This window comes from Pollachius pollachius (genome assembly GCF_949987615.1).
Source record: "Pollachius pollachius genome assembly, chromosome: 7".
Classification (NCBI taxonomy): Eukaryota; Metazoa; Chordata; class Actinopteri; order Gadiformes; family Gadidae; genus Pollachius; species Pollachius pollachius.
In genome coordinates this window covers 5,599,157-5,626,963 of record NC_136940.1, presented here as the reverse complement: position 1 = coordinate 5,626,963, position 27,807 = coordinate 5,599,157, and the positions used below count along the sequence as shown (strand labels likewise).

Below are 27,807 nucleotides of genomic sequence, written 5' to 3'. Positions count from 1 at the left end.
GGACTTTGTACTTTGCGTTTAAAAGCAAAACTAGCATACTCAAAGCTCTCGCTCCCTTCCACAGTTTAATGTGAATTTGAATTATGTTTGTTTGTTAGATGTTGAATGCATTGAGGAGGCAGTCTTTCAGTCAGTGTTCTGTCCGTAAATGATAACACTGTTCAGCGGCATTGAGTGGGCGGGCCTAATCCTGTCATGTTAAACTCGTGTTTGGCTTTAGCGTAGGCTTGAGTCGGGCAACACAGTCACATTGTGAGCACTCTCTCAGAGCCTTCTGGAAGCAAGTTCACCAAACACAGATTAATGCTACAGTTCCCTTTTAACTAACCCCATTTAAACCACTGGAAACAAGAAGTGGAATGGCTCGGTCGGCGACGTGCGCTAAAAATGTTTATTGTTACTGCCCACAAGACACAAAGAAATAAAGAAATAGCCATTTAACCAATAGTGACCAATGCAGACAGTCAGAGACAGGCAGACAGACCAGCCCAGAGATGGAACCCAGTTGATGAGGTCTCTGAGGTTTAATTTGACAGGATTACACATAGCGGATTGTTCTACTGAGCCAGAGGCCTCAAAGGTCAACTCCGCTGGGAGAGGGCTTGGGCTTAACGCCTGAAATGTGAACGCAATTAAATTTTAAAAACAGCTTACGCAAGATATGATCTGAAACTACTTTTCCACAACATGAGGACACACAGCATCTCATCAAGGTTGTCGGTGTGATGCTGCAGATCCAATTGGACGTGAGAAGGGATTGTAGTGGCCCTTGGCTGATTGATTTTACGTTGGATGTTTAAGCACATGACCACCACTGGTTAATTGTGCACGTTTGTTGCCCAAGGTGTGGCCCCCCCCAAGGCCTCTTTCCTCACTGCCCTTGAGACAGGGACATGACAAGGCCATGTGACAGGATGTGACTCAGGGAAAACAATCACTTCCCATCACCGTTCTGGTTACTCAAATACACAATTCTATCACGTGCACAAACGCTCAGGGCCTCCAGATGAATAAAACATATTAGAGGTTTCTTATCTTGAAGCACTTTGTATTAAAACCGTGGGACAGGGGATTACCCTTTCCCTGAGAGGGTCAGTTCAGAAAGGTTTGGCTGGTCAGTCACTTACCTTTTGTACCTTTGCATGTGGATTGACTTTTTAAATCAGTAAGGGGTGGGGCTCAATGAACAAAGCCTTAACCTTGGGAGAGAGTCAAGCTTTAAGAGCCTTTTATTTGAAAAGAGAAAAGTGTAAAAACTAGGTTCTTTAAAAAGCACTGTACAGCTGAAGATCACAGTCTAGATACATTCCAGAACATTCTGCACAACAGCAGATTCACTGCAGAATCTTTCCACAGGAAACGCAAGGCACGCCTTCCCACATGATGCGTGGTTGCGAGGCTGCCCTATACTTAGTGGAACAGAAGTGAAACTGGGCATAGAAAGGGTAGCGAGGCTAATGAAACCTGGGTGTCAGTTTAACTGGGTTTCAGTGACGCCACAGCACCTCTCAAACAAAGGGTCCTCTCCATTTCACTCTGTTTGTTTGACCGTGCACTGAGATTTACCCATTTTATGGGTTGTGTGTGTGTGTGTGTGTGTGTGTGTGTGTGTGTGTGTGTGTGTGTGTGTGTGTGTGTGTGTGTGTGTGTGTTTTTGTAGCACCTGTAATCCACCATCAACCACTAGAAACCATCAACAAATCTCGTCCACAATTCACATCGGAGCTGCAGTCCTAAATCATACAGCCGAAAATCCAATTCATCCTTGACCCTTAAAAAACTGTACGCATTAATGCAGAAACGTATTCAAAATCTTATTTCTAATAAGGCTATGGAAGAGGAAGGGAACAATGTCGTGAGACCATCCGGAAGATTTAAGATTGGGTTTCGCGATGAATATCAGTCTGGTTTTGGCTGGGCAGCAATTGATTTCCAAATATGGGCAATATATATTATATTACGTATTTCAGAAAACTCCAGCCGTTCACGAATTATACTCTAAAAATCCTGCCGCTTTGATTCCTTTAACATCGTTATTCAGTCGGTTTCGGATAAAAAGGCTTTGACTGCTTCGTAGATTGCTACACTTTTATTTGGCACCGCCATTGTTTTTGTAATTCGGCAGAGTGCGGTGCACCTTGTACGACTTGAACCGAAACTCCCTCCCTTGAGTACATTGTTCTTATCATTCAAAGGTTTTAGGAAAAAGGCCTTCCACTGGCTCGAGGCACCGATCTGCAGAAAGACACAGAATGGGAACCTGGGGCGATCAGGAGAATTTTTACGAGGCCAGGGGTTTTGTGGCAGCTTTAAAAATCTCCAAACTACGTCAGTGAGCATGGGAGAGACTCAATCGGACCCCCTGGGAGAAATACCAACTCAGACATAAACAGACTATACTTCCAGGTGATGTAGAGCCGTCCCAAAGGACGAATAACAACTTGTTTTGTACCAATTTATCTGCCACTCAAGGTGTTTAGTAGTAAGATTGAAGAGTTCAGTTTAGTTTCTGGAGGGTTTGCAGATCTCCATGAGAAAATGTATCTTCGTGAAAGTAATTATATATAAAGATTTAAGGGCATTACTTGTCAGTAGTATTTGATTTAATAATATCAAGGTTTGACAACTTGTTTAATTACAGGATCTCATACTTTAGTCATTTATTACACATGTATGAGCAAAATTAGCAACAAAATTGATTAACCCATATGAAGAAAATTGCCACTCTACAGTAGTCTCACATTAAGCTAGAGGTGTTTAAAATAGTTTATTTAGAATTGAGTGTGTGTGTGTGTGTGTGTGTGTGTGTGTGTGTGTGTGTGTGTGTGTGTGTGTGTGTGTGTGTGTGTGTGTGTGTGTGTGTGTGTGTGTGTGGCCTTGAAGAGTGCCTTCAATTACATTACTCAAGTTTGTGTCATTTGACTTTCCCAGTCCCTGCTCGTTGGTCTGTCATTAAACAGCCAAAGCAGAAGCCACTAGTCCTCAGGAACTCAATCTTGTTTTCAGGTCACGCTGCTTTCAACAAAAGCTTCTGCTATTGCACTTTATCTTGCTGTATTAAAGTTTGTCGGTTTAGTCTTCGTGCAAGGTGGCCCTGGATCTTTTGATACTGCATGACCTTTAACTGTCTCCTCATGAAAGTCACATGATCTCTCTAGCTCTAGTTTTGGTTCTCTCTAACACATCAAACACTGTTGATCTCCATCTCTCCCGGAGCTTGGATATAATTACTTGAGATCGGGGGCCAAGTCTAGCTCTGCCATGCATTCCAGATCAGCATCACACTGCAACAGGCCTTGAAGACAAGTGCATAACTGGAAGGAGCTTTTTCAACATTGGCTTTAGTTAGATTCCTTTCAGAGCCTTTTTCAAAAAAAATAGGCTCTGAGTATTATGGTGTGTTTTGTGTGCATAGTGTGAATGATGAAAATTGAGCAAAAGCTTCCATCTTTGTCTCACACCAGTCAATTATCTCACTGTCCTTTAATACCTAAGGTTACAATATTTGTACAGCTTCCTGTGAGTCTTTAAATAAATAAAAAATGTATTCCAGTGTAAACCGCAATTTAAATGTATATTTCATTTGGTTCATTTTGTTCAACACCATTATAGTTTGCCTCTTCAAATGGAGCTTAGTTATTTTAAGCGTTGGTTTGAAAATTTACACCAGTTATGCAGGCAAATCAAAACCTCAAACTGATTATATTCTGCCTATGTTTTGCCCCACCGTGCTTTTTAGGCATATGTGGAATTTTTGTACCAACAGCTGCAGCCTAAAAGTCAGAAAATAACAGAAGTATAAAAATATAAATATTAAATATAAAATAAAGCTGAAGGCAAGATAAGGGATTGTAGGAAAACCCCTGTCTTCCGAGCTGACCATAACTAACCAACTTAGCTTAAAATAGCAGCTTCTATTTAAAGCTATAAAGAACCCTGCAGTTCTGCAATGTGTGGGATTACACATTGAAGGCTACATGAGGTTAACAGAAGTAGAACAACACAGCTGATTCACAGGAAATGTGAAACACACACCTCATAATGTTAAAAATAAAGAGTGTGGAAGAGACTTGTCAAGGCCATTACCGGTGGAGCCATACATACTCCATATCTAAAATGAAATGGATCAGTGATTTAAGCGAAAGTAAAAATAAAAGGGCTGATTGGAAAGTATTGGAGAAGTAGAGTTAGGATCACTGAGGGTCTGCTGTAAAAGACCTGGCTGGTTTGCTACAGTTACTTTAAGGGACCAGCTCAGACACATAACTTCACTGGCATGGGTTGAAACTGATACCCAGCTGGGACCAGAATAAGGGGAGACCTGGACTAGGACCCTCAGTAACATGCAATTGGAAATTATTTATTGTTATTTTGAAGGATGGCAATTATTTGTGTGCCCTCTATTGGCCGTGGATCACATAAGGGTGCTTTAAAAGATAACATGCAACACTTAAGCATCCTTTTTACCTTTGATTTTTTTGCATATGCAATTTCACACCAATGTGGTTGAGTTTCAGACATTTAATGTGATTGACCCTCTTGATACTGAGCCTGAACAAGACTGAGGTTCTTCCAACATACCTATCTATCGTATGCTGCTTTGATTGAGGTTGAGGTGTTTGCTCTGTGACACATTGTATATGCGATGACACATGTAATGTGTCATCTGGTTTTGTGCCATCTACCGCTAAGTTGTCTTACCTCAAGGTGTAACGTGAGAATTGACAACACAAGCATGTCACACAAGGAGGATCAAAGGGTTCTGAGTGGTATCAGCGGTTTGAAGGCGAAACACCTCCAAGGTAGAGACCACAAAGGATAAAATACACGTGATGCCTTGACTTTTTACTTCCAGGCATTGACGACTATCAATGCCTAAGAGAAATATGGAAGTTATCCAACAAAAATAAAAAATAGAAGAATTAAAATCGGCTTCCATACTGGCTTTCAGACGAGGTACCATCCAACCATGACAGCACCTTCTTGTTTTAGGTAACCGACATCTACACATCAAACCAGAAACACACTCACACACAAACATTTGTGTGTGGTATTTTTTGCTTACGGCAAGCGTTCATGTGCCAGAAGCCCTGATAGAAAAACAACAACGACCGGTTCTTGACAGGATTGAGCGCCACAATGGCTAGCTTAGAGGAGCAGACATGAATCACCCACAGCACTGTTGATCAGCTGTGTGGTTCAGCAAGGACCTCAGTGTGATGTCTATGCCGCGACCACACTTTGACTTTAGAACAAAGCTTTTAATGTTGATAACACTCAGCGCAGAAGAGCTTAATCCATGCTGATCGAAAGTTAAAACCCGGCTGGCATGCCTACGCTTAGTTCAAATGAATTCTAGGAAATTTGGCCAGGAAATAAAAAGATTAATCTATATATTATTTCTTAATTTACTCTTGTTCTTTTTTTACAGACAGACACCAATCAACTGCTAAAAACCAAAGATACCTTTACAGATTCATGTTTAGAAATGGATACAAATTAAACATAAATTTCACATCGAAAACACTGTATATTTACTGTACCATTTTATTGCATGCATGCATGTATTCATAAAGATGCTGTTCACAACATGTGGAATGTCTTTTGCTTTGGATGAGGCTGCCTGTGACCTTTGACCTTTGACTCGAATCTTTGCTCACCTTTAGTCCATCGCTGGGAAGTCGATAACCAAACCGTGCAGGTAGGTCATCAAAGTTTCCTGTCTTGTTGTCGAATGAGTACTGTAAGAAAAGTAAATCTGACATTATTTCTGTAATTATTTTCTCAAATGAAAGAAAGACTGGACTAGACTGGATCATATATCCAAGGTCCAACCTGAGGTTTACATTGAAATCCATGGTAACATAGGGTATGATATTGGACTGCAAAGGATTTACTTTATTGTTTTACAATTCTGTGAAAAAAAAGAACTCAGCCCAAATGCACATAGGTGAACATTAGCTTCAAAAATGTAAGGTGAATGATGTTAAACAGCACTGGGCTAACTTCATGAGCCAGGGAAATTCAGATAGATCTGTGATTTGACTTTGATCAAAGCGCATACTATGAAAGAATAAAGAATGGAACCGAGTGTTCATACTAAGTAGAAGAACATTCATCTGAAACTTGGCATGCTGTTCTACTAAAGCTCTGAACATGTTTCTGCTTGGTTTATCCGAGTCCTTCACGGACGGACAATTGTTTTCTGTGTGTTTTCAATCTATGCTGAAAACACTTAAGACTGGCAGCCTACGCCTCGCGTCATTCAACCAAATGTACAGTAGAGGGTGATATATTATAGGGCCAACTCAACAATCAATGTGAAAAAAAACATCTCTGGATAATAGCTTGCCAAAATAAGTTACATGTCTTATCTTTGACTCTAATAAAACTGATAAAGTCCCCCTAACATATTAAGGACATGTGAGCCGAAGGTAAGCATTAAAAATGCTTTCTTTAATGAAATGCCATTTCAAACAATTCAATGTTAGCATTATATAGCGAACTGTAAGTTCTCAATATAATTACTTTATTGTAACAATAAATTACTTTCACAATTTCTGGAGTCAGCCGTTTGCCTGTGGTTATAAAAAATGACTTCCTTTTTCGAATGAGGTGTAAAACAAAATTTGAATAATGGTTTATGGACAGGAAAGCAAAAACTGGCTTAAACTCCACACAGGAGATAGAAGTAAAATAACTGAATACTATCTTTTCACTTTCAGAATGTATATGATATGAGGAGTCAAAAAAGTATCACACACACACACACACACACACACACACACACACACACACACACACACACACACACACACACACACACACACAACACACACACACAGATGAATAAGAAGCTGAAGGAAATACAGACAGACAGACAGACACTTTTGACTTACGGCAACGATGTCGGCCTCCACGGGCAGAAGGTTGAGGAAGGCGAAGAGCTGGACGGTGAAGATGGTGTAGATCTGTGTGGCGGACAGCATCAGCATGCCAAGGGACAGCAACATCTTGGCATCACTCTGTGGAACGCAGCTGCTTTACCTCCCGACACACACTCACACAGGTCAGCAGAGGGTGCCTGGGGTCACACCTGCGAGAGACGGGCAGGTGGAAATCCTTTATTTACCCCACTAGAAACATGGATGCAACACCATGGCATTCCATGTTGTTATTCTGATGATTATTACGTACTAGGTAATGGTATTAGCCTAACAAACGGTTGTGTTTGGGGAACATGTTTGTCTGGTCATGGTCCCCTGGATAGTATTGAGAGGGAAAAATAAGTGCTACATTAACTCACATTTCCTTAAAAAGTATTCAGGCTAAAAAACAATATTAGTAACCCTATTACACAAAAAAGAAGAAGTCGTCCAACCATTGTAAACTATGGGTTTATTATCAATCATGTCCACTGTCCAGACAGAGCAGTACTAGCATGGACAGATGTCCTAGGAACATATTATGAACACATAGGACATCTTTGAGTTCCATTATATAGAGAAAGACTACTTGTTTCAATCCAGCACACCCAACAAGTTGCACTGCTCTATGTATCACTTCTGTAGATTCAGATATGCTCACTTTAGTTCCCAAAGAATTCCAATATGCAATTGCATAACTTAACTATCGATAACGATCTCCAAATAGGGCCAGTATTAGAATACCGGAATACAGTGTTAGAAGCAGAAACAGTGAATGTTAATACTCAATGACGTTGATGGTTATTTAAAGGTATATATTCATTTCTTGGTCAGATCATTATTATATCTGACTACACCACAATACCTTGAACAAAATTTGGGCAAGGCCTAATCGTCGGGGTAATAGTCCAACATCAATTAATGGAGGTAGCAATTCCCTTATCTTAACATAAATACAGAATCAACCAACCAAGTAATAATATGATTAGAAGGTTAATAATAATAATAATAATAATAATAATAATAATAATAATAATAAACGACATTTTATAAAATAAACATAATCAATAAAGATAAGATGGGAGGCTGTGTCGATAAAATTTGAAAGCACTTGAGAAACTAATAGGGAAAATCGCAAGAAATGGGAAATAAAAGCAATGTTAGCAATCCTCATTGCAGCTGGAGAGAGATGTTGAATGTTCTATTATGACAACCAACTTACGAAACTAGGCAGGGTTCAATATATTAAACCAGCTCGTTCGAGGGCTGTATACACCACCTTGCATTCTGTATCGTGCCGACACGCAAGAATTAAGCAAATGACCAGTGAAGAGCATGGTCATCTATGTGAAATACAGTCCAATGAATCTCACTGACATATATAACAAGACTAGTAAACCGCTTAAGACTTTGGAAACCGCCATGTAACCGAATAAGATCGAGGTCCCTCGCATGACAGGACATATGATGGTAGCTTGACGGGGCCTCTGGTAGAAGCACGCCGTGTCTTGGTGTGGCAGACCAGCGATCCTGAAGCTGACCGTCCATCAGCAGCGTTAGCATGTTGCTAGGCCACCTAGCTGACTCGACGTAGATCCTTACCTTTCAATGTTTCAGGAGGTGTGTCTTTTCTATAGAATAAGAGACCAGTGTGTACATAAGAGGCTGTAGCTACGTGTGGGTAATACAGTGCACAATCAAGGTGATATGTGATAACTTCATTCCGTTTACCAGGCAGGCCCGTACGTCGGAGAATGTCAACAATAATCCGCTCGCTAGATTTTTCGTGTAGGGATGCGAACTTCCGCCATCACACACGCCTCGAGCCAAGTACTGATTTTCCATTGGTCAGTTTGCCTGCCAGTAATTTCCAGTACGTAATATCCCAGACGTAAACATAACCACGTGATGACAACAATCTGCTGCTGCTATCTCCAGTCAGGAATTGACTGTATAAATAACGAAAGCTATTTCAACAAACCATTACTTCATTGCGTTTTTTCTTGAACCCCCAAGTTAACGAGAATAAAATGAAGATGGTTTATGCAAAAAAGCCTTTAACTCATTACATTAGAAATAAACTTGGGCTATACTTTAGCACCCTCTAGAGGGGCATTTTGTTTAACCGATATTGATTTGTTGTATTTCAATTCCAGAACTGTGTGGTCTACCAAACATATAGCCCAAATCACAGGGAAATTCTGTATGTCTGTCTGTCTGTCTGTCTGTCTGTCTGTCTGTCTGTCTGTCGGTCTGTCTGTCTGACTGTCTTTCTGTCTATCTGTCTGAGTGTCTGGCTTTCTGTCTATCAGTTGGAAGGTATAGAAATATAAAGATAAGTCACACAAAATATAGGAATATAAATAATAATAATAATCTTTATCCAACAGGAAAAAGCAAGGTGTATCAGCAACAAAGTTCACAGCACAGTGCAAATTCAAAATGGGAAGATACAAAAACAGAATATGCATCGTCTGTTCTTTATTTATGATAAAGGGTCTTCCTCCCAGTGACCCACCCTAGACTGATGCCCTGACCACAGGGTATGACGCCGGCCCCCCCTTATGCAACGGCCCAGCCCCTCACTTTAGATGCCTCACTCACACTTCTCTGTCTGACCAGAACACCAGCGAAGGGAAAGGGGAAGGAGGCAGCGGGGTCGCACCACTGGATGGCTGTCAGACATGAAGATCTTCGTCTCCTATGAAGACTTCAGGGAGCCCTTCCACGTCTCCCCGGATCAGACTGTGGGGGCCGTTAAGCAGATGGTGACGGTAGTAAAAGTTCTGAATGGGGGTCTCTTCTGGGAGCTTCTTTGTCAGGTTATTTTACTGATTTCCGTCAAACACCAAAATATCTTTGGTGAGCAGTATAGAGAAAGATGAAGGGAAACTAGTAGACTACTAAGAAATTGAAATGCCTATGCGTAGTAATATACCATATGCATATCTGCATATCTTAAAGAGTTTCACATCTTTGAAAATGTCATTGGTGTTCATCTTATCTTCTTTTATTTCTAGAAATATTTTCTTTTGCAACTAGCCAATGACAAGGAAGTCCAGCAGGAGCTGGAGTTAAGTTACGCTGGTGCATCTCTGCAGGATCGCTGGGCCCTGAGTGACGTGGGGATCTGTCCTGGGGCTGTCCTCCGATGCCTCATTAAGGTATTAATCATTGTAAGAATATAGGGTTAATTAATGTACTTTTTAACAGGTTTGTATTGAGAATAAAATCTTGTTGAAAGACACGGGTCAGTTTATAATGGTTTTGTTTGGTGATACGGTCATATTGTGGTAGAAAAGACTAAAGCACATTCTGAATTCATCAAATGTTTAGCAAGATGCTATTGAGGACTTGTTTGTCTTAATTATATGTAAATTAATATTAGTCTTAATTACAGTGGGACAACAAGTTATATCATTGTTTAGCTTAAAAAATAGTTCATTTCAAAGTTAGTTTTTAATACATTGTAAACAAATATTTAAGATAAAACGTGCACTTTTATATATACTCATTAATTATTGTTGTTAATGCATACCCTTTGTCTTAAATAATAATGTTGTTTTATAAAACATGTGTTACAATACATGTTGTAAAACCTTAATTATTCTGCAATAGCTATAAGATTAATATGTGTGGAAAATGATGGCCTCTGACCCACACACAGCAAGGTTAAGCCACATCTACCTCGATATGAACACTATGTTCCCAACAGGGAAACGGCTTTCAAAGGAATGGGTTTATGAGTGTTCAGTCTTCAGTTTATCCTGTTGACGCTTTGTGTTGTAACAGTCATTCAAAGACAAAAAGGTCCTGGTTTAAACTATCAGACAGATGCCAAGACTGTCACTAGGCAACTTTGCATAAGAAATCACATTCCACAAGCATGTGTGTGTGTGTGTGTGTGTGTGTGTGTGTGTGTGTGTGTGTGTGTGTGTGTGTGTGTGTGTGCGTGCATGCGTGTGTGTCTCTGTGTGTGTGAGTGTGTGTGTGTGTGTGTGTGTGTGTGCGTGTGTTTGTGTGTTAGTGTAGGTATTTATTGTCCTCCAAACTTTACTACTGAGTAACAATAGCAGTGCTACATAAAGGCTCAAGCATCGGTGTGCCAACAGCAACATCTGCCTATGGGGAATAGGGAGGCAGAGAGCAGTTCCAGCAATGCACCCTTACCAATATTACCCTAGGATATAAAAAACAAGTCAACAGCACATGACAGACCCAAGCATGGAAATATAAATGTAAATGATCAAATAATATAAAACCAATATTTTATATTATTAATATTATTATTATTAATTATTATTATTTTTATATCATTCTCAGAAAAATGTTTCTATGAAGAGATGTTGTTCTGAAAAAACTTGAACTCATGTTATACCGAAAAAAGCTGAATAATAATATATGCATATAATATTTGTCTCTTTGTCTCTTTAAGTGCTTTCGACGTATTTTTAAATCACTCTGGATGATAGAGGTCAAGAAAAAACATTGTTACTGTAATCAAACACTCTGTGAAAATTAATTTGCGTAAGCTTATTATTTCACAATGCAACCTTTCTAATGGCTAAATACATTTTTGTGCTTTCTCTTGCTTTTTTTCAGAACAAACCACCACCTGCGATACAGGTGTTCAATGTAGTGACGCAGGAGACATTCTCTGTTATAGAACCTACACCCCTTTTGAGTACCACTGTAGCCAGGCTCAAAACAATCATCGCCCTGCATGTAGGCCTTCCAGTCAGCACATTCAGACTTAGTACGGCTCTTGGAGTTGAACTCTATGACTGCAACCTACTGAGCGACTATGACATAGAATTGGGTAAGATGACATTTCACCACTTATGTCCTCCTCTTATGAATGTTTGACACCTTGTGCATTAAAGTCATTGTTATATTGCGCACTCTACAGACTTGAAGGTGTTATACACAAATACTAGTTTGTTATCATAAAGTGTATTATTTCACTATTTGTCTATATCAGTCTTTGTTGTGCTGCTAGACCAATTGTTTTGAAAATGTCACTGAACGTTTCAATATTTTCTTCGGCATGTTCTGTTCGTATAGACTGCAACAGTTCTGCTTTTTCTAAAGGGAGTACTCTTCAATTGGACACATGGGACGGATGGGTGGAGTTCATTCAGGGCTGTGTTCAAGGACACAGATTGGCAATCCAATGCCACCTGTCAAAAGAGAAAGCAGTGATGAGGTGTGATGCATGGTTTGTGTCAATCACAGACTACTCCAGTGTACTTAAATGTCAAATATATACAAAGAGCTGTGATATGGGTTTCAATCACTCAGCGAGTCAAGCGACATCAATATTTTGCTGCTATTGCAGGTTTCAACTGCGGGTGGCGCTGTACATCGCTGCCTTCCTGGGCCACCTGGAGCTAGCGGACTGGCTTCTACAGAGGAGGGCGCGCCCCGAGCGGCCAGTGGGGGTCCATCCGTATCGTCTGTGGTGCCACAAAACTTCTCACCCAGACAGCAGCAAATGCCCCATCCACATAGCCGCAGAGCGGGGTCAGCTTCTCATCCTCAAACTTTTTGTCAGCAACAACCCTGTGACCTTGGCCTCTAGAGACCGTTGTGGCCGCTGCCCCTTGCAGATCGCCCTCCAACACCGTCACAAAATGTGTGTGTGCTACTTAGTCAGCAAGCTCTACTCGATGATGTCTCTTCCAAAGTTGTGTGTGTCCATGCGTGTCTACCTTCAGATCAAAGCCTGGGTGAAGGTAGGACAAACAAAAGCAGCATTCAAGAGAGTGCATGCAACAAGGGCTTCGATTAAATCCAGGGCCGGAGACACAGTGCTGGTGGATGGCTTCACAGAGTCGAAAATGTCATCCAAACCTGTGAGGGATGAGACCAAAGTACCCAGAAAGATTGGAGCCAAGGTTTTGACACCTCTCACGGGATCACGTCTACTCTCCGGACGGCCACTAGAGGGAGACAAACAGCAGCTGCAGAGCCTGTGTCCTGCCGACAATGCTGTGTGCAAGAAAATACAGAGACAACGAATAAATTGTAGAAAGAGAGGTGTTGATGTCTTTTCAGGTGAAAGCAAGGATGACAGGGATAGAGATTCGCCGGGAGGCAGGGCATGGCTGCCACCTATCACATTTGGCACTAATCCAAGGCAGCTAAATCTCCATGCGCAGGAAAAGCCCCTCATGCTTAATAACGCTCATGGAAGTGGCGACCGCACCCACAAGGAAAATGCCATTTACTGGCTGGCCATTTCCAGGTCTGTCTATTACGAATACATTATATATGTTTTTCCTTTGTATACAATAATATCACTAGCCTAGGCCTATACATTTTGTATTTGCGTGTAACATGTATTTTTCTCTGTGATGAAGTACATTTACAGAGAAATCCTGGCTGCAGCAGCTAGGTGTGGCTCGTTCCCTGGCCCGAAGGTGTGTCCAGAGAATGGACTAGAGACATTCACAGGAGGAAGCATTGTTCCCTCACTTTATTTGTCATAGGACGTCTGAAGCTAAAGTGGCGCTGTGACGCACAGCAAACCATAGACAAATTGTTCATAAATAAAATATATGAAAAGGCTTTTAGAGACACGCTTACTGTTTTTTTTCTTTAAAACCATTTTTGGGTTGTGTTGTAGTATTTTCCTATCCCTTATATGTTTTCAATTTTTGAAGCATGTTCATTTAGTGAATGCATAGACACTGCATGAAATGTTAGGCTAAAACTTTGTTTGACAGAGGTCAATAAGGACCTGCCATGTTTAACTTGAAATAAAATGAATCAATATGTATACATTAGTGGTCTAAGAGTAATCTATCATTTTTTCTGGACACATGTATAAAGGGTTCCCACTACCAAGTATTTTTGAATATACAATTGTATTTCTGACCCGTTAAATATGGCGTCTTTTACGATCCAATTTTCATTGACTTCTCGCGAGATTGTGGGTCCAAGAAGACAGAGCCGCGCGAAGGTAGTGCCTTGCTTGGCAGTTGTATTGCGTATGATGTGCGCACTGTCAATGTGTGCAGCACAGGAATGATAGATTACTCTCAACTTTGTACAAGAGAGTAGAGTTATGAGGATGTGTGCATATAAAACGTTACTGGTCCTCGGTTTATGGTAGTAAAAACTGAATTAATCTATAAGGAATTGCGTTCTTCTAAGAAATTGCAACGAGACAATTTGCCTACTTTGAGAAAACCGGCGGCGGTCACACAGCGTGTGGAATGGCAGCGACACGACCGATTAAAGGTATCCTGAAGAACAAAAACAACGAGACGAACATCAAACCCCTGCCCGAAGATGTGCCCTCGGAAAACCCCGAAGAAACGCCCGGACTTTCTGAGGATGACCAGCAGTAAGTCACACGCCAACTAACTTCAGCCCAGTTTCCTAGCCAAGGCTGCTAGCTAAACACTTGTTAGCCGCCACCGGTGGTCCAACGAACTGCGGTTATGTCGTTAAATGTCTTCCATCATTGCTCCATGTATGTAGAGTTCACTGTATGTGTAGTTATTGCCAAGTCTGTGTGTGTTCCATGGTACTCATCCCTGCTCTATCGGACGAGCGAACCTAATCAGTTAGCTAGATGTGCAGAGAATAGGCAGGCAGGAGCTAACGGCAGCGGTGGTGACAGGGGCGGCACAGTCACGTTACGATCCATATCTGTAACTAGGCAGTAGACACTGTGCACTTGCCTTTGGGGCCCGCTTCTACAAACACCTGGTTGTCCCTGACCATTTCGTTATCGGTCAGCAAACAACTCGAGATTACCGTCTTTCATACCAAACATATTCCACGGCAGTAAGGCAAGCCCTTTCAGGTTTCATCGTTGACAATGTCTGGTTCTGGTAGAGCCATACTAGTGATGCGCAGATCCAGTAACGTTAGTGATGTAAAGTACATGTTGGCCCGGTTATTGACCTGCGTTCCCTCGTTAGATAGGCCAGCAGTTTAATGCAAATCACCCATTATTGGGAGATGTCTTTGACTGCTGATATATTTTTTGATTATAATTAATAGTTCAGAACTATTAATATAATAAATACAGAGCAAATAAATCAGTGAAACTGCAATGTTTAGTGTTTGACCTCTTCTTATACATCAGTTTACTCGAAGCCAGTGGATAATCAAGTAAGTGCTTGAACTTGCTAAAAGTAAAACCTGGTAAAGCATTTGTTGGGAGCATTTACAAGCCCTTGTAGGGTGTTGTGTCGAATGTTATGTTGTCTTTAGCGTTGTTTGCTTTTCTCCTTCTCGAGATGTTATTCGACAGCCTTTGGCTGAACTGCCCTATGAGAAAATAGGTCACGCAAGATGGCAGTTATTAATATATTCCATTCCCGATAGTGACACCATTTTTTTCTGTGTTGATACGAAAATAGTATCTGAAGAAAATAGGATGATGTGTGTTACCAGGCAGCACTAAATAGAAACTGCACAGTAGCTTCACTGTAGCATGCTACAACCAGCATGGTGGAACGAGCTCCACACTGACAGGACAGCAGAAACCCTACACATCTTCTGTCGCAGACTGAAAGCTCCCCTGTTAAGACCGTGTCTCGGCCTATGAAAACAACAGCAACAGCAACAACTCTACCTCTTATTTGTAAAATGTAGCACTAAAGAATATTGCTTTTTTGGGGGTGTATCTTCATGGTTGAATGCACCTATCGTAAGTCGCTCTGGATAAAAGTGCCAGCTGAATAAATGTAATGTACTGTAAAGTCTATTATTTTCCGTTAGGTTTCCAGTCTGAATGCCTACACAACGCAAAACAAAAGAAATGTGTTTCCTTGGTAATCTGGTGAAGTTGAATTTTGCTAAGCTTTGTGGTTTTCATCTAGTTAATAAAGACCGCTTCTGCTTCTTGGGAGACGTGTCTGACCTTGGAAAGACTTTGACTGACTTTCAAAAGGTATTGACCATGATGCAAGGTTGTACCAACAAACTTAAAACAATATGCTCTATTGTAGGGCATTGAATTGCGGCCAATGCAGCTTCAACAGAATGTAATTTATTATGAGCAGACTGTCAACAGAAGATTTCCTTCTGTCTTCTTTTTAACCTTAACCTTAATGACCGAAGGCTTTAGGGCTTTCAATAAACTTGTTTATTTTGTTATGTTTGTTTGTTTACTTTTATTATCAAGAGAAGCCAAAGTTAATTCGACATTTATTATTCTTAAAATACCGAAAGACAGGCACTGGCAAATTAAACCAGGTTGTACTTTTTAATCAAACTTGACTCAAGTCCACCTGTAGGAAATTACATCCTATTTATGAACAAATATATAAAAAGCTGGTTTTGAGGTACCTGCTGGTTAAGGGGGACATTAACATTTCTCTAAAGCCATTACTCAAACTCTTTATTGTTTGGACGACTGAATTCGATGGGCTGACAGCGCATCTTTCTTTCCAATTGGGAGCCCTGTCTCTTGCCTTCAATCAACCAACCATTATTGTTGTTCCTTGTCATACATATTTAATTCCAAACAACAATGGTCTGTGTGTTTGGAGAAGGACATGCGCTTCTGTGAAACTGTATCTTTCCTTCACTATCTTTCAAGCCGCATATGTTGACAGGTTGGCAGTGGCACGCAGTAAAGCTAGACTATATTGTGAAGGAACAACCCCCTACCAGGACATTTTATCCTGGTCATCGATGCCGACTGAGGGCAACTGAGGGCACTTGACTTGGAAAAATATTCCATTTTACGAATGGGAGAATAATTGAAATCATACAGGTCAACAATAGGTGTAAGAGTTTGTCCTGGTATACACTTTTGTTCCTCTGTAGGGTTAGGTATAGCACTCTTTTGATATTGAGCTGGGATTGGTTAAAGTTGAGTTGAATTATACAAGAGAAATTTTTGGGGGATAATTTGTATTCATAATCGAAAGATATCATAAGGAACCACCTCTCTATCAGCCTAGGGACGTTGACCTCATGCTCTGACTCACTAAATAATTCTGAAAGACCTCATCTCCACATGCCCAGGTATTTTGATGATGATATTCCTAAATAATTAACCTCAGCAACGCCCTTTGCCTGAAAAATATGTAAAGATACGCTTATGAAACTCACCAGAAACCTGGCGAGATCTGCTTAATCCTAACAACACCAGTCAACAAGGTCCTGCATGTCATGTTCCTGTGTGTCCATTTCTTATCTCTCAGGGATCCGTTTGATTGAACCCCTCCGAAGTGAACACACTTGTAACGGCAACGCTGGAGACCTTTAGACCTTTTCCACACCACTCACTCTGAGACAATGCCACCCGATCTGCATCTCGGCTATCCATGGCGGCAGCTCACTCCGGTTAATGAGTTCTTCTCAAGCAAGACCTACCCTTCTGTCGGCCACCTCGGAAGGATGCTCTGCAAAGCATAGGCAGGAATACGTCTCTATATTTAGTCCCTGATGCTAGTCTCTGCCCTTCAGGGGAGTGAGATCCACTTCTCTCACAGATGGAGGTTGCGTCATCCACACTCATTTCATTTCACTCGTTAAATTACAGATTATACCGCTGCTGAATGGATTTGTAGTGGAATGAAGGCCCGCGGTGGTTGTGAGTCACGTACCCCCGACGAGGCTGGTTGGAGCTCAGGTGTGCGACTGTACAAAGTACTTTCTTAAGTGTAATTATAATGGTTGCGAACTGCCTACTTGCATACTTTACCACCCCCCCCCCCCTCAAAGGCGGTTCAGAGTCTCAGCCGCACAGCATGTCCTCAAGGCCCCCTCACTGATCAATTCCAATATTGATGCTAACCTGCCGAGCTCTGACTTTTCATCCTTCCTCTCCCTTCTGAGGCTGCTAAGAGAGGCTGTTCATAAACGCCCTCACCGTGTATTGTGATGAGGGGATGACCCCGCCCTCCCCAAGCTGACTGGGCAGTGTCTAGAAAAGACACAATTTAAATTAAATTGAGCACTCGTGATTTGAAATTAAATCTCTATGGTTTTCTCCCTTGCCGTTATTTTGTCGTCATTGTCTAAGGCAGACAGGGCTCTTTTCTAATTCATTTCCTGCATGGATTTCAAAGGTAAGTCTATTGTCTCAAACACAGCTGTGCAAATATGGTTGGTGCAGGTTTCCCTTGAGCAGAGACCAACTCAGTTCAGTTGTCCAAATAAAAAGCAAACTGGAACAGTGAGACTGACTGTCTTTTAAAACGAGGGCTGCAATGCAAATAGTTTTATCCTCTTTCCCCAAGTATTTTAATAAGTTTATTTGTTAATCCATTTAGTTCTCTGTGGCGGCACCTTTCTGTCAAACATTCTTCAGTTTATTAATGGCATTAATCAACATTGTGTGACCTTGTTCAATCAATGGTCACATTTTCTTATTAACTCCAGTTTATATGTTTAGCTCTGTAGAAATGCTGGTGGTAACACTCCAATCCTTTTTTTGTTGTGGGTTATGTTCCTCCTCTGTGACCAACCTGCTTCCTCTGCCCTTCTCCTCTCCTTCCGCAGGAAGAAGTCCCAGAAGTGGGACGAGATGAACATCCTTGCGACGTACCACCCAGCTGACAAAGACTACGGTATGATGAAGATAGACGAACCCAGCACGCCCTACAACAGGTGAGGAGCTCCACGCCTCGCTCTCCCTCCTTTCACTCAGCTGTCCTCCTGTCTCCTCCTTCTTTTTCCTCTTCTTCCCATCCCAACAGTGACCAACCTTTGCCTGTCATGATTTGAATCGACTTTCTCTTCTACCTGAACACTCACTCACTCACTCACTCACTCACTCGCTCGCTCTCACTGTCTCATTCACCTATCATGCACAAACCCTTCCAACCCTCTTGCCTCCGGTCTTTCGTTCCCTAAAAGGTCTCTGGTTCTTCTGTCGTCTCATTCTCTAACACCTCTCTCTGTGCCCTCAGGATGGTGGGTGACGAAGACGACGAGGGTGCCCTCAGTGACTCAGACGGTCACAGCGCGCCTACGGCCGACGACCTAGCCTCAAAGTACGTGGACGGAGGGAGGGAGGGAGGGAGGGAAGGAGGGAAGCAGGCAGGCAGGCAGGCAGGCAGGCAGGAAGGAAGAGGGCAGATAGAGCTCCAGTGTATATTGTCATCAGACTTTGATACCTGATCTCGCAGTTGATTGCCGCAGCCAACCAAAAACAACCCCAGGTACCCATTTGACCTGCATGTGTAGGCAGCTATCCTCATGGTGAAAGTGCTTTGAAAGTTATTGTCTTATCAGCTACTTCGCTTTATCCTCCTGGTCTCTCCAATGACGCACATGTTTGCGAGTCGTAGTGCCTTTCAAAGTGCTGCTTCTGCATACCATTAGCTGTGTACACACATTTTTGTTTCCTATTCATTCTTTGGATTATCCTCCATCACCCGTTTGTCTATAATCAAAATGGCAGTATGATGTGTTTATGTGTTAGTTAAGTTATCCTTTATTGTCCCTTTTTTTGGGGGGGGAAATTCTTTCTCTGCTTTTTGACCCATCCTTACTCCTCCTTAACATGTGTTAAGGAGGAGTAAGGATGGTGTGTCGCATCTCCAGCTGTCAGGGTAAACGGTAGCGCTAGCAGCAACTAGCAGCAGCAAGGCAGGCATCCAGGCCTGACCTGGCAGTAACTCATGGCTGAGCTGCAGCGTGAAGCAGCTGCTCTGTCATAGCCTGCAGCCCCCGAGCTGCCCAGGCAGAATGCTGTTGCAGAGTCTACTGTACTCTGCCTCTTCTGCCTCCAAACGGACTGCACTATTTGTGTGTGTGTGTGTGTGTGTGTGTGTGTGTGTGTGTGTGTGTGTGTGTGTGTGTGTGTGCGTGTGTGTGTGGAAGGAAGGAAGGAAGGAAGGAAGGAAGGAAGGAAGGAAGGAAGGAAGGAAGGAAGGAAATCATTTTGCTGGCGTCACAAAATGGTTCAAGCAATCATGTTTTTCTATGTGAGATTAATGGGCAGCCGAATGGGAGCTGTGCTGGATTCTAATAGTAGGACTTTGCTCCTGGCTATTGTGCTCATACAAGGTAGTGCATTATCCAGGAAGGGTGTGGGCCTGGGCTCAGCGCTACAAGAAGGGAATGTAAGTGAGCTCCAGGCTCGTAAGTCAATTAGCTACATTTGATTCACCAAAAGCCTTTTTGATATGCCAACAGCTGCTCCCTCTCATCCTCCTGGTCTCTTCACTCTTCTCCTCCTTGTCTGTGAATCAACCCCAACATTATATTCTTTCATTCTTATGTATTGCTCTTGCCACATTTTGTCGATCCTTTCCTCGCGTTATTCCGACTTCAAGGCCGAATCGTTTCCTTTCCCTCTGGGTTCTCTCCATCTCAGTGACTGTCTGCTGGTTCTCCCGGACTAATAGCCTCTCCCCAGGGCCATTGTAGCTTTTACTTTAACGGTCTAATTCTGCAGGCGACCATCCCTTCTCTTTGTTCTGGAACCAGCATCAAACGTCTCTGTGTGATGGTCGCTTTCTTTCCTTTATTCAGGTTGACCTGGCAGTACATTCTACCGAGAATGGGGTTTGGGTCCATCGGTTTGCTGCGTGAGATCCCATCTCTGAATGAACACGCAGACAGAACACCAGGGACGCCTGGCTAGTCATGCGCGCCTCCCTGCCATATATTCTGTTTTAATAAGTCTTCTTCCATCTCCCCCATCCGTCTCTTACAGGCTATCGGCAGCAGAGAACGTTGATCACCGATTCATGGGGGGGGAGGAGGAGGAGGGGAGCAGTGAAGAAGAGGAGGAAGAGGAGATTAGTGCTGAAGAACAAGGTACAGACACAGACACACACAGACAGACAGACAGACAGTCATACAGTCACACACACACAATGAACTTTAGACTTTTACCGAACGTCTTGTCCGTATTACTCCCTCAGAGCAGTGGCGAACACACTGGGGCTGTTCCAAGTGAACAATGGCCCTTTTGGGACCACAGCCTCCAAGCCTTCTCCCTGTATGTCTATCTGCCCTCTTCAAAGACTTGAGTCTCTAGAGCACTTCCTAGCCACACAGTGCAAACTGTGTTTAGTTTAGCTTGCCTGATGTCTCTCTGCACTGCAGACTGCTTGATTAGTGGCGGACAGATGTCAACTGTCTCTTGGACTAGATTAGAAGGCTAACGTGTCCTCCTAGACGTGATTGGCAGCTGAGGCATCTCACGCTACAATTTCCAAACTTTTTGATTTAGTGTACCTTGTGTAATCTATTTATTCCATTTACAGATTCAAGTCCATAACATTCCCATCATCTCTACAGTAATAATGTGTTCAAGTTCTGGCACATGCTAGCACCCGACCAACACACACCCTCGGCCTCTCTCCGTTCATCTTTCACTCAGGTCTCTCATTGCGAGTGTGGCCTCTAACGGTCTCCCAGCTAAATGTCGCTCACTTCCATATATGGTAACTGGGTCATATACTCCATCCACCTCATCATAGCTGGATGTCTCCCCCCAGCCCCAGTTAGCAGTGATGCTTTCTCTCAAATTATTGTTTACAAAAATAGACCCACTACAGATGCCCGGTGTCGTCTGTAGTCTGACTGCTTTTGAAGTTGCTTCGCCTTCCATTCTTTTTATATTTCTTATGTAACCCCGTTACTCTCCTCATTGAGTGATGTTTAATCCTAGCATCTCAAACCACTTCTTCATCATCATGGATTTGTAGCAATGTAGCGTGTAGTAGCTTATAGCAGATTACAGCAATATGTGGATGAATCCATTAGATAGATCAACCCTTTGCATTGCAATATAAGCAGAAGCAAGGCAGCAGGAAAAGGGATCTGGCTCCATACGGGGGGGGGGGTTAATATGTAACTTCACCTTGTTATGTTATTGAAAACTTTACTCATTAAGTTGTTAGCAGATAACATGGAAATGTCCACTGTAACTATGGTGAAATATTTGTTCATGTCTCAAAACAAAAACCGAAAAACGGCAACGGTGGACCGGATGGCAGCGGATTCACCCGTATCAGGGACTGGTCGTAAATGTTGGTGATTAGGCCGGAGAGATCAGTCTTTACTGAAGCACGACCGTGAAAGGGCGGGAAGAATTGAGTCTGCAGTTCAAGTTCTGTGTCTGCGTTGGCAAGACCCAAAAAAAAGCGTCACTGCTTTTTTTTTTTCTGCCATCTATTTTTGTATTCTCTCTTATGTCCCTCCTTCTCATTTTAAATTTGACGTACTAGTACTTTCTCTTTAGCCAATAGTGTAGTAGTTAGCAAGTGTACAAGTGTTAATAAGCCCCAATAAAGCCGCTGCACACCAGCTGTTGGTAACCCACTCCAAATGTCTCTCCCTCTCTCATAGCTAAGAGGTCACAGTTTCAGATGATGAGGAAGATGCACTACAACGAAGGCATGAACATCAAGCTCGCCCGTCAGCTCATCGCCAACGAGGATGACGAAGACGAGGATGAGGACGAAGACGAAGAGATGAGGGACGTGACAGAGGAGGTGGCCACGGCAGCAGCACCAACAGAGGAGAAGGAGGAGAAGGTGGAGGAGACGGAGGAAATCCACGTTGACCCTCCGCAGGAAGGTGAGGAAGAGTTCTGGCCCTCAGGAACGCTTCAGTAATTGTGCTCTCGGCCTCTTTCGTTCATTTGCACTCTGTCACTATGTGACTCCCCCTGAACGGCTGATTGATAGAGCAAGTTAAGCTGGGCGACTCAAGACAGGATTTTGATTGGCTGTCAGCATTGTCACTCACAGAGATGAATGCGTAGCTCTGGAATGGGACCGGACATGGGTGAAGCGGCTCCATTGTTATATTTACATCCATGGGTTTATTCAGTCCGCCAGGAGACCTTCCGTTTAAGCAGGCAGGTGTTGACACAGGTAATCCATGCTGTATCCCAGATATTGTGGAACGGTTGGCTCCGAGGGAATACAGTAACTGAATCAAAATGGTGGTCTTGCATGAAGCGACACAAACATTGCGAAACCATTCGATTTAAAGCTGTCAAACTTGAGCTTATCTTGTTGTCCTGTAACCATCCGTGTGCTCCAATCCCTGTATTTCAGGGCAAAATGGACCTCATCACTTAACGAATAGCGTAACAGAAGAGACTATGATTATTGCTTTTGTTTTCCTCATTTTTCTGTCATGTGTGTCTCTCACGCTCTTCTCTTGGTTCCTAGCTGAATCTCTGGACTCCTAGGAGTGGGCCCGTCGCTTTGTCCCTGTGTTATCCTGCTCATCTCTGCTCTGATCCAGACGGACTACAACGCTACTGTACTCGCTGTCCTGGTGTTGCACCAACCAGCCGACCACCAACTCCACACCAACTATAATTCAACACCTTCAACAGCCAATAACATTGCCGGCCTATCGTCCTTGTCTACAACTCCTTTAAACAACGTAACAATGCAGTGCAATACACCCCTTAAAAAAAAACAACGTGTTTTTGACCTTTTACTTCTGGAAGGGATGCTAATGCAGACAACTGACTTCCACCGTTGCCAAGAAGCCTATTCGTTTCCCTTTCTGACCTCTCTCACACTTGATTCGCGCCAAGGACTAAGAACCGGGACTTGTCCCCGAAACCCTCTTGAAAGACTGTGCTGGACCACTGATTGTTATGAAGCAGGTAGCCCTCTCCTCCCTGTTGTTGAGCAGAGTGGGCCCGCTGACCAGATCCACTGTCTCTCCACAGCAGCCCTATCGACGCGGGGCCCCCTGCATTATTTATCTCAATGGTGGTTGCAGTAGTGAGTAAGGGTTCCATTTATTTATGACCCATAACCTGGCTCTCCTTTGTTTTTTCCCATTCCCCACACATTTTATCTAAATCACCTTGAGGAGGTTTCTGGTGTCCCCATAGTATGACTCATAATAACAATGATAATGCCAATTAGCACTCTATGGTTATGAAACGTAATGCCATTCGATTATGATTGTGTGTGACCATATCTTTATTCCAGTGTACTATTCATGACCAATTATAGAGGCTTCTGAATAACCCTATATGTAATTGGACCTATTATTATTTCACCTCTACTTGATAACCAGCAGAATATTCACGACTAAGATATAAATATATGTATTTAAAATATATTGAACCAATCTCACTCATGAACGATTTATAGCATGGCTTCCCGGTTAAAATCTGAATTCCAATACAGAAAAATCCCTTTCCTTGCCGCTGCAGTAATGCTCTCGATACATCTACTTATCCCTCATACATCAACGTCTCTGTTAAATACGGAGCATTCTGTCAGTTCAGAATGTCATGTCTCACATGTTATGCAAGACATGTCTTCCATAACAGGAACTTTGCTCAATCTATAAATTATTATAAATTATACAAAGTTACGGTTAAATTAAATCAGCATTCTCAAAACTGGCGGGGCTATGTTGCCCCTGATGGTGTATCTTTTTTGACATTTAGAGGACTTTTTTTTTTTTTTTACAGGATGAATTAAAGTTTTGTAATGTAAAGCTGCCGGTTGTTGCATTTGCCTTGTCTTAAATTCCCAGCACAAGTCTTTCTGCTGGTTCTGTGAAGAGAGCTTTGGAAGGCTCTGGGAGAGTAAGAGATAGACTGTCTTAAGTGCTATTTATCCCTTCTGGCATATTAGAGTTTAGACAAGAGGAAAATACCACTTGTGATTTAACTTATGTTCAAAAGATTCAATGTGGAGGAAGGTCTGAAAGAGTATAGAAAGCACATTTTATGTAATACGAAGGTCTTGTAAAGATGTGAAAAGGGGTTTTCATATAATGCTATATTAAATGTAGTTGTACGCACTGTTATAACCGGATATTACATATTGCCCTTAAATGTGTGATTGCCCATTACTGTGTTAATTTATTAGAACTCTAATCATGTCTTGTCATATATTTTAAAAGCTTCTCTGTACATGCATCTGCCCCTCAGGCCTTATGCACACGTCAGAAGACTGTTTGTTGGTCATTACACAGATTGGGCCGCTATATTGAGTTTGAGCCTTGTGGCTTTAGGGAGTAGTATTACAGCTCCAAGAGCAGAACACTGAATCACTGAGCTTACATCAAAGCTTACACTTTACTTGCATTAGTTCTGAAAATGTCAGTTTAAACTCGAACTCCTGAATATATCCAGTGGTAGACAAAAACTTAGTTCAAAGCATGATGTTGACATGCATACATGCTTTAGGAACATTATTGATACAATTATCTGGATTTAATATCTGAACCATAATACAAGTAGCTGAGTCTGCCTGGCTAGGAATTTGACTTGAATACAATTACTGAAACTCAAATTTTAAAATTACTTTGTCTTTGTGTGGCATGCTTCTGTTTCTTTATTATTTAAGAGTGGATAATGCGTGATCAAAGCTGTATCTATTGCCCCCTCTTCACTCAGATTCTCAATCTGCTATAGCTCATACTTGATGTGGCTTAAATCTGACAAACCTCTTATTCTACGTGTGACTTTTTGCAAAAAGGATGCTTAAGAGTTTCGTTAGCTTTGTTACTTGAGATAAGAGGATCGACTGTGCACACATTTATTCACAAGTTGACTTTAACCTCAAGTTGGAGATTGCAATACTTCACTGTATTCATGTAAGTGTGTATCAATCTATGCTATGGATATGCCATGCCCTCTTTCTCCTGCCCTCACCTTGCTTTTGAATAGCTAAATATTGACCATGGTTTCAAACAAACACAGAAAAACATGTCTCCTTAAGTGTGTCTCAAGATTGTCTGATTCATATGTTTTTGTATTTCGAATTTGCATGTACTTAATCACAAAGATGTGCATTTTTGTTTCTTCATTAAACAATGTTAGCAAAATCAATGTACCTCGGACCTATGTCATTAATTATATTACAAAATGCTAAAATTGCATTAAGTTCCAACAGTTACGGTTCTTAATTCAAAAGGCTTGGATGTAACAATGTCTATACCTCTATTTATGCATGATCACGTACAAAGTGCATTATTTCAAATGTGACTTGCACCTGTGCTTGTGGAAGGTTTTACATTTACATTTAGGGCATTTAGCAGACGCTTTTATCCAAAGCGGCTTACAATAAGTGCATTTGTTACAATAAGTACATTTGTCATAAGAAGTGAAACAATATATCGCTGTCGGTACAGTAAAGATGTTCATAGAAACAAGTGCAAGTATTGCAATCGCTAGGCTAACCCATTCCCCGTTCCCCCAACCCATTCCCCACAACACATTAACCTGAGGTTTTCCTCAGGTTAATGTGTTGTGCTAACCCATGGCCACAAGGTGGCAGTTGGACACGCAAAAATAAGTTATCCATAGATATACAACATTTATAAGCGGATAAAGCAACTAATTACTCAAGTTGGTCCACTGGTGTTGTTTTAACGTATGGCCATGGGTTGCCTACCAACGTTTGCTAAATTTGCTAAACAGAACCTTTTTGTGAATCAATTTCGGATAGTTCATATTCCATTTATTTGCAATATTTGACTGGTTAATTGCAATTTCAGAATAAAAAATGTCCAAGGTTAATACATGTTTAGCACAACCTTAAACAGAGAAACACTTCAAACAGCGTAATAACTATGTAGTAGTCCGCGCTCCCTCAAGCTGGGAGCGGTCTGATTGGCTGTCCCGCGAAGCTTTCAGAAAAGCGCCTCTCGCTCCCTAGGATCTTATTGGCTGTCCCGCGGAGAATTCAGGAAGCGCCTCTCCACTCCTAGTGAAGGAACGGGAACGGGAACGGACGCTTCCACTTCACTAGCGGCTATGACCTAGCGACTAGAGACGCACTTGGTTGTTTTTTTTTGCCACTTCCACTGACTTTTTCCGTAGAGTCGATAGAGACAGACATTTAAAATCTACACGTCTATGGTTGAATTGTCAGATATTTGTATTTAGAGCAAGCTAGCCGCACTGGCTAGCTCGCAGTGTGACAGACAGTTTGACATCTCGCAGGGATTAGCGCCACAGTAGAAAGGTAACTAGACATTCCTGCCTGGATTACTGGCTTTAATCAAACATCTCTCCAGCCTGCAAGCAAAATGAAGATCGCTGTGGAATTTGAGGAGTGTTTGAAGGACTCCCCGCGATTCAGGTAAATATATTCAATGATGGTTTTTGCATTGGATTTCGTTAGGAAAAAAGTAACCAGTTTGCGTCTTGCAAATATAATCTGGTGTTAGTGGTCTGCCAGTTTTCTATTTTTATCTTGAAGAAAGCTGGGGCCTGGGAAGGGAGTAAGGGATCATGGAGGGGCTTGGGAAGAGTCGACTAGTTGGTTGCTCCACATGTACAATTGGGGTCAGGCTTGGTGCCAAATGAATTATGAAGACGACGTGTTTTATTAATTTTGAATGAAATACGTGGCTTATATATTTTTTGTCGCTGAAATGCAAAAAGGTACAAGGCATTAGTTGTAGATTTTGGATCGTCCTTTCCAAGTCAGGATACAGTGCTGCATGCATAGTTACACGTCATTTTGAAATTCAATATGCAATGGTGACGTGTGACTATTTTAATATTTGCCTAACGTCACATGAAATCCATCTATTTGTTGATGGGCCGTTTTTTCGAAGTCCATAGACAAAACCTTAAGAGGCGAGTAAGGCCTACACTTACACTTTACGCATAGTATGGGTTTACCAAAACAATTCAGGAGCGGTGCCTCCCCTCCCTTTCGTGTCTTCTACTGCATCATTCTCTCGAAACCAGGGAAAGATGTCACAGAAGTTGTTTCATTTTTCATTTATATATTTTAAACAAAACCGCCCAGTCTGCTGTGAGAGAATGAACGGGAGAAGAGCTGGCTTGTATCCGAGTTGTTGTTGTGGAAGTTCACCTTGTATAACGCCCTGTGAAAAACTGTTTTGGTGATTTGCTTTGCTTACTCATGTGGTAACCAAGGAGCAAGTTTCAGCTAATGTTGTCCCCTTACTTTGCTTCACTGCAGTGTACAACATCACC

The 27,807-nt window shown here is 42.0% G+C and overlaps 4 protein-coding genes across 6 annotated transcripts in view; 3 read left to right on the top strand and 1 right to left on the bottom strand.

The window, feature by feature from the left end:
• rnf13 (ring finger protein 13) overlaps positions 1-8,743 on the bottom strand; it is a 35,978-nt gene extending 27,235 nt beyond the window's left edge. Inside the window, exons 1-4 of one of the 3 annotated variants that reach the window (XM_079740136.1) lie at positions 8,658-8,724; positions 8,529-8,557; positions 6,900-7,096; positions 5,661-5,741 (exon numbers count right to left, since the gene is read on the bottom strand). In XM_079740136.1, the coding sequence (XP_079596262.1) occupies positions 5,661-5,741; positions 6,900-7,013 (195 nt within the window). In that variant the 5' untranslated portion in view covers positions 7,014-7,096; positions 8,529-8,557; positions 8,658-8,724. Of the gene's footprint in view, positions 1-5,660; positions 5,742-6,899; positions 7,097-8,528 lie in introns of all 3 variants that reach the window. The other 2 variants (XM_079740135.1, XM_079740137.1) reach the window with 2 other exon arrangements.
• Positions 8,744-9,610: 867 nt separating this feature from the next.
• Positions 9,611-13,370, top strand: LOC307077957 (protein ANKUB1-like; the record flags this gene model as incomplete). The annotated part of the gene is made up of 6 exons (XM_079739478.1): positions 9,611-9,700; positions 9,947-10,090; positions 11,529-11,745; positions 12,018-12,132; positions 12,265-13,173; positions 13,289-13,370. The coding sequence occupies 6 exons, from the start codon at positions 9,611-9,613 to the stop codon at positions 13,368-13,370; spliced, it is 1,557 nt and encodes a 518-aa protein (XP_079595604.1).
• Positions 13,371-13,930: 560 nt separating this feature from the next.
• Positions 13,931-25,683, top strand: ppp1r2 (protein phosphatase 1, regulatory (inhibitor) subunit 2). Its single transcript, XM_079739264.1, has 6 exons — positions 13,931-14,277; positions 18,402-18,509; positions 18,812-18,895; positions 20,566-20,669; positions 22,209-22,439; positions 23,042-25,683. Exons 1-6 carry the CDS (start codon positions 14,147-14,149, stop codon positions 23,059-23,061), a joined length of 678 nt encoding a protein of 225 aa, XP_079595390.1. The 5' UTR covers positions 13,931-14,146; the 3' UTR covers positions 23,062-25,683.
• Positions 25,684-26,584: 901 nt separating this feature from the next.
• LOC307077995 (arf-GAP with coiled-coil, ANK repeat and PH domain-containing protein 2-like) overlaps positions 26,585-27,807 on the top strand; it is a 48,315-nt gene continuing 47,092 nt past the window's right edge. The window contains exon 1 of the mRNA XM_079739525.1: positions 26,585-26,938. Coding sequence (XP_079595651.1) covers positions 26,886-26,938 — 53 coding nt within the window. The 5' untranslated portion in view covers positions 26,585-26,885. The remainder of the gene's footprint in view (positions 26,939-27,807) is intronic.

Bases quoted from the DNA above. Each gene is read 5' to 3' on its own strand.
- ppp1r2 (XM_079739264.1), top strand. From the start codon at position 14,147: ATGGCAGCGACACGACCGATTAAAGGTATCCTGAAGAACAAAAACAAC. The intron at 14,278-18,401 runs GTAAGTCACACG...CTCCTTCCGCAG, and splicing joins CTTTCTGAGGATGACCAGCA to GAAGAAGTCCCAGAAGTGGG. The intron at 22,440-23,041 runs GTGAGGAAGAGT...CTTGGTTCCTAG, and splicing joins CGTTGACCCTCCGCAGGAAG to CTGAATCTCTGGACTCCTAG.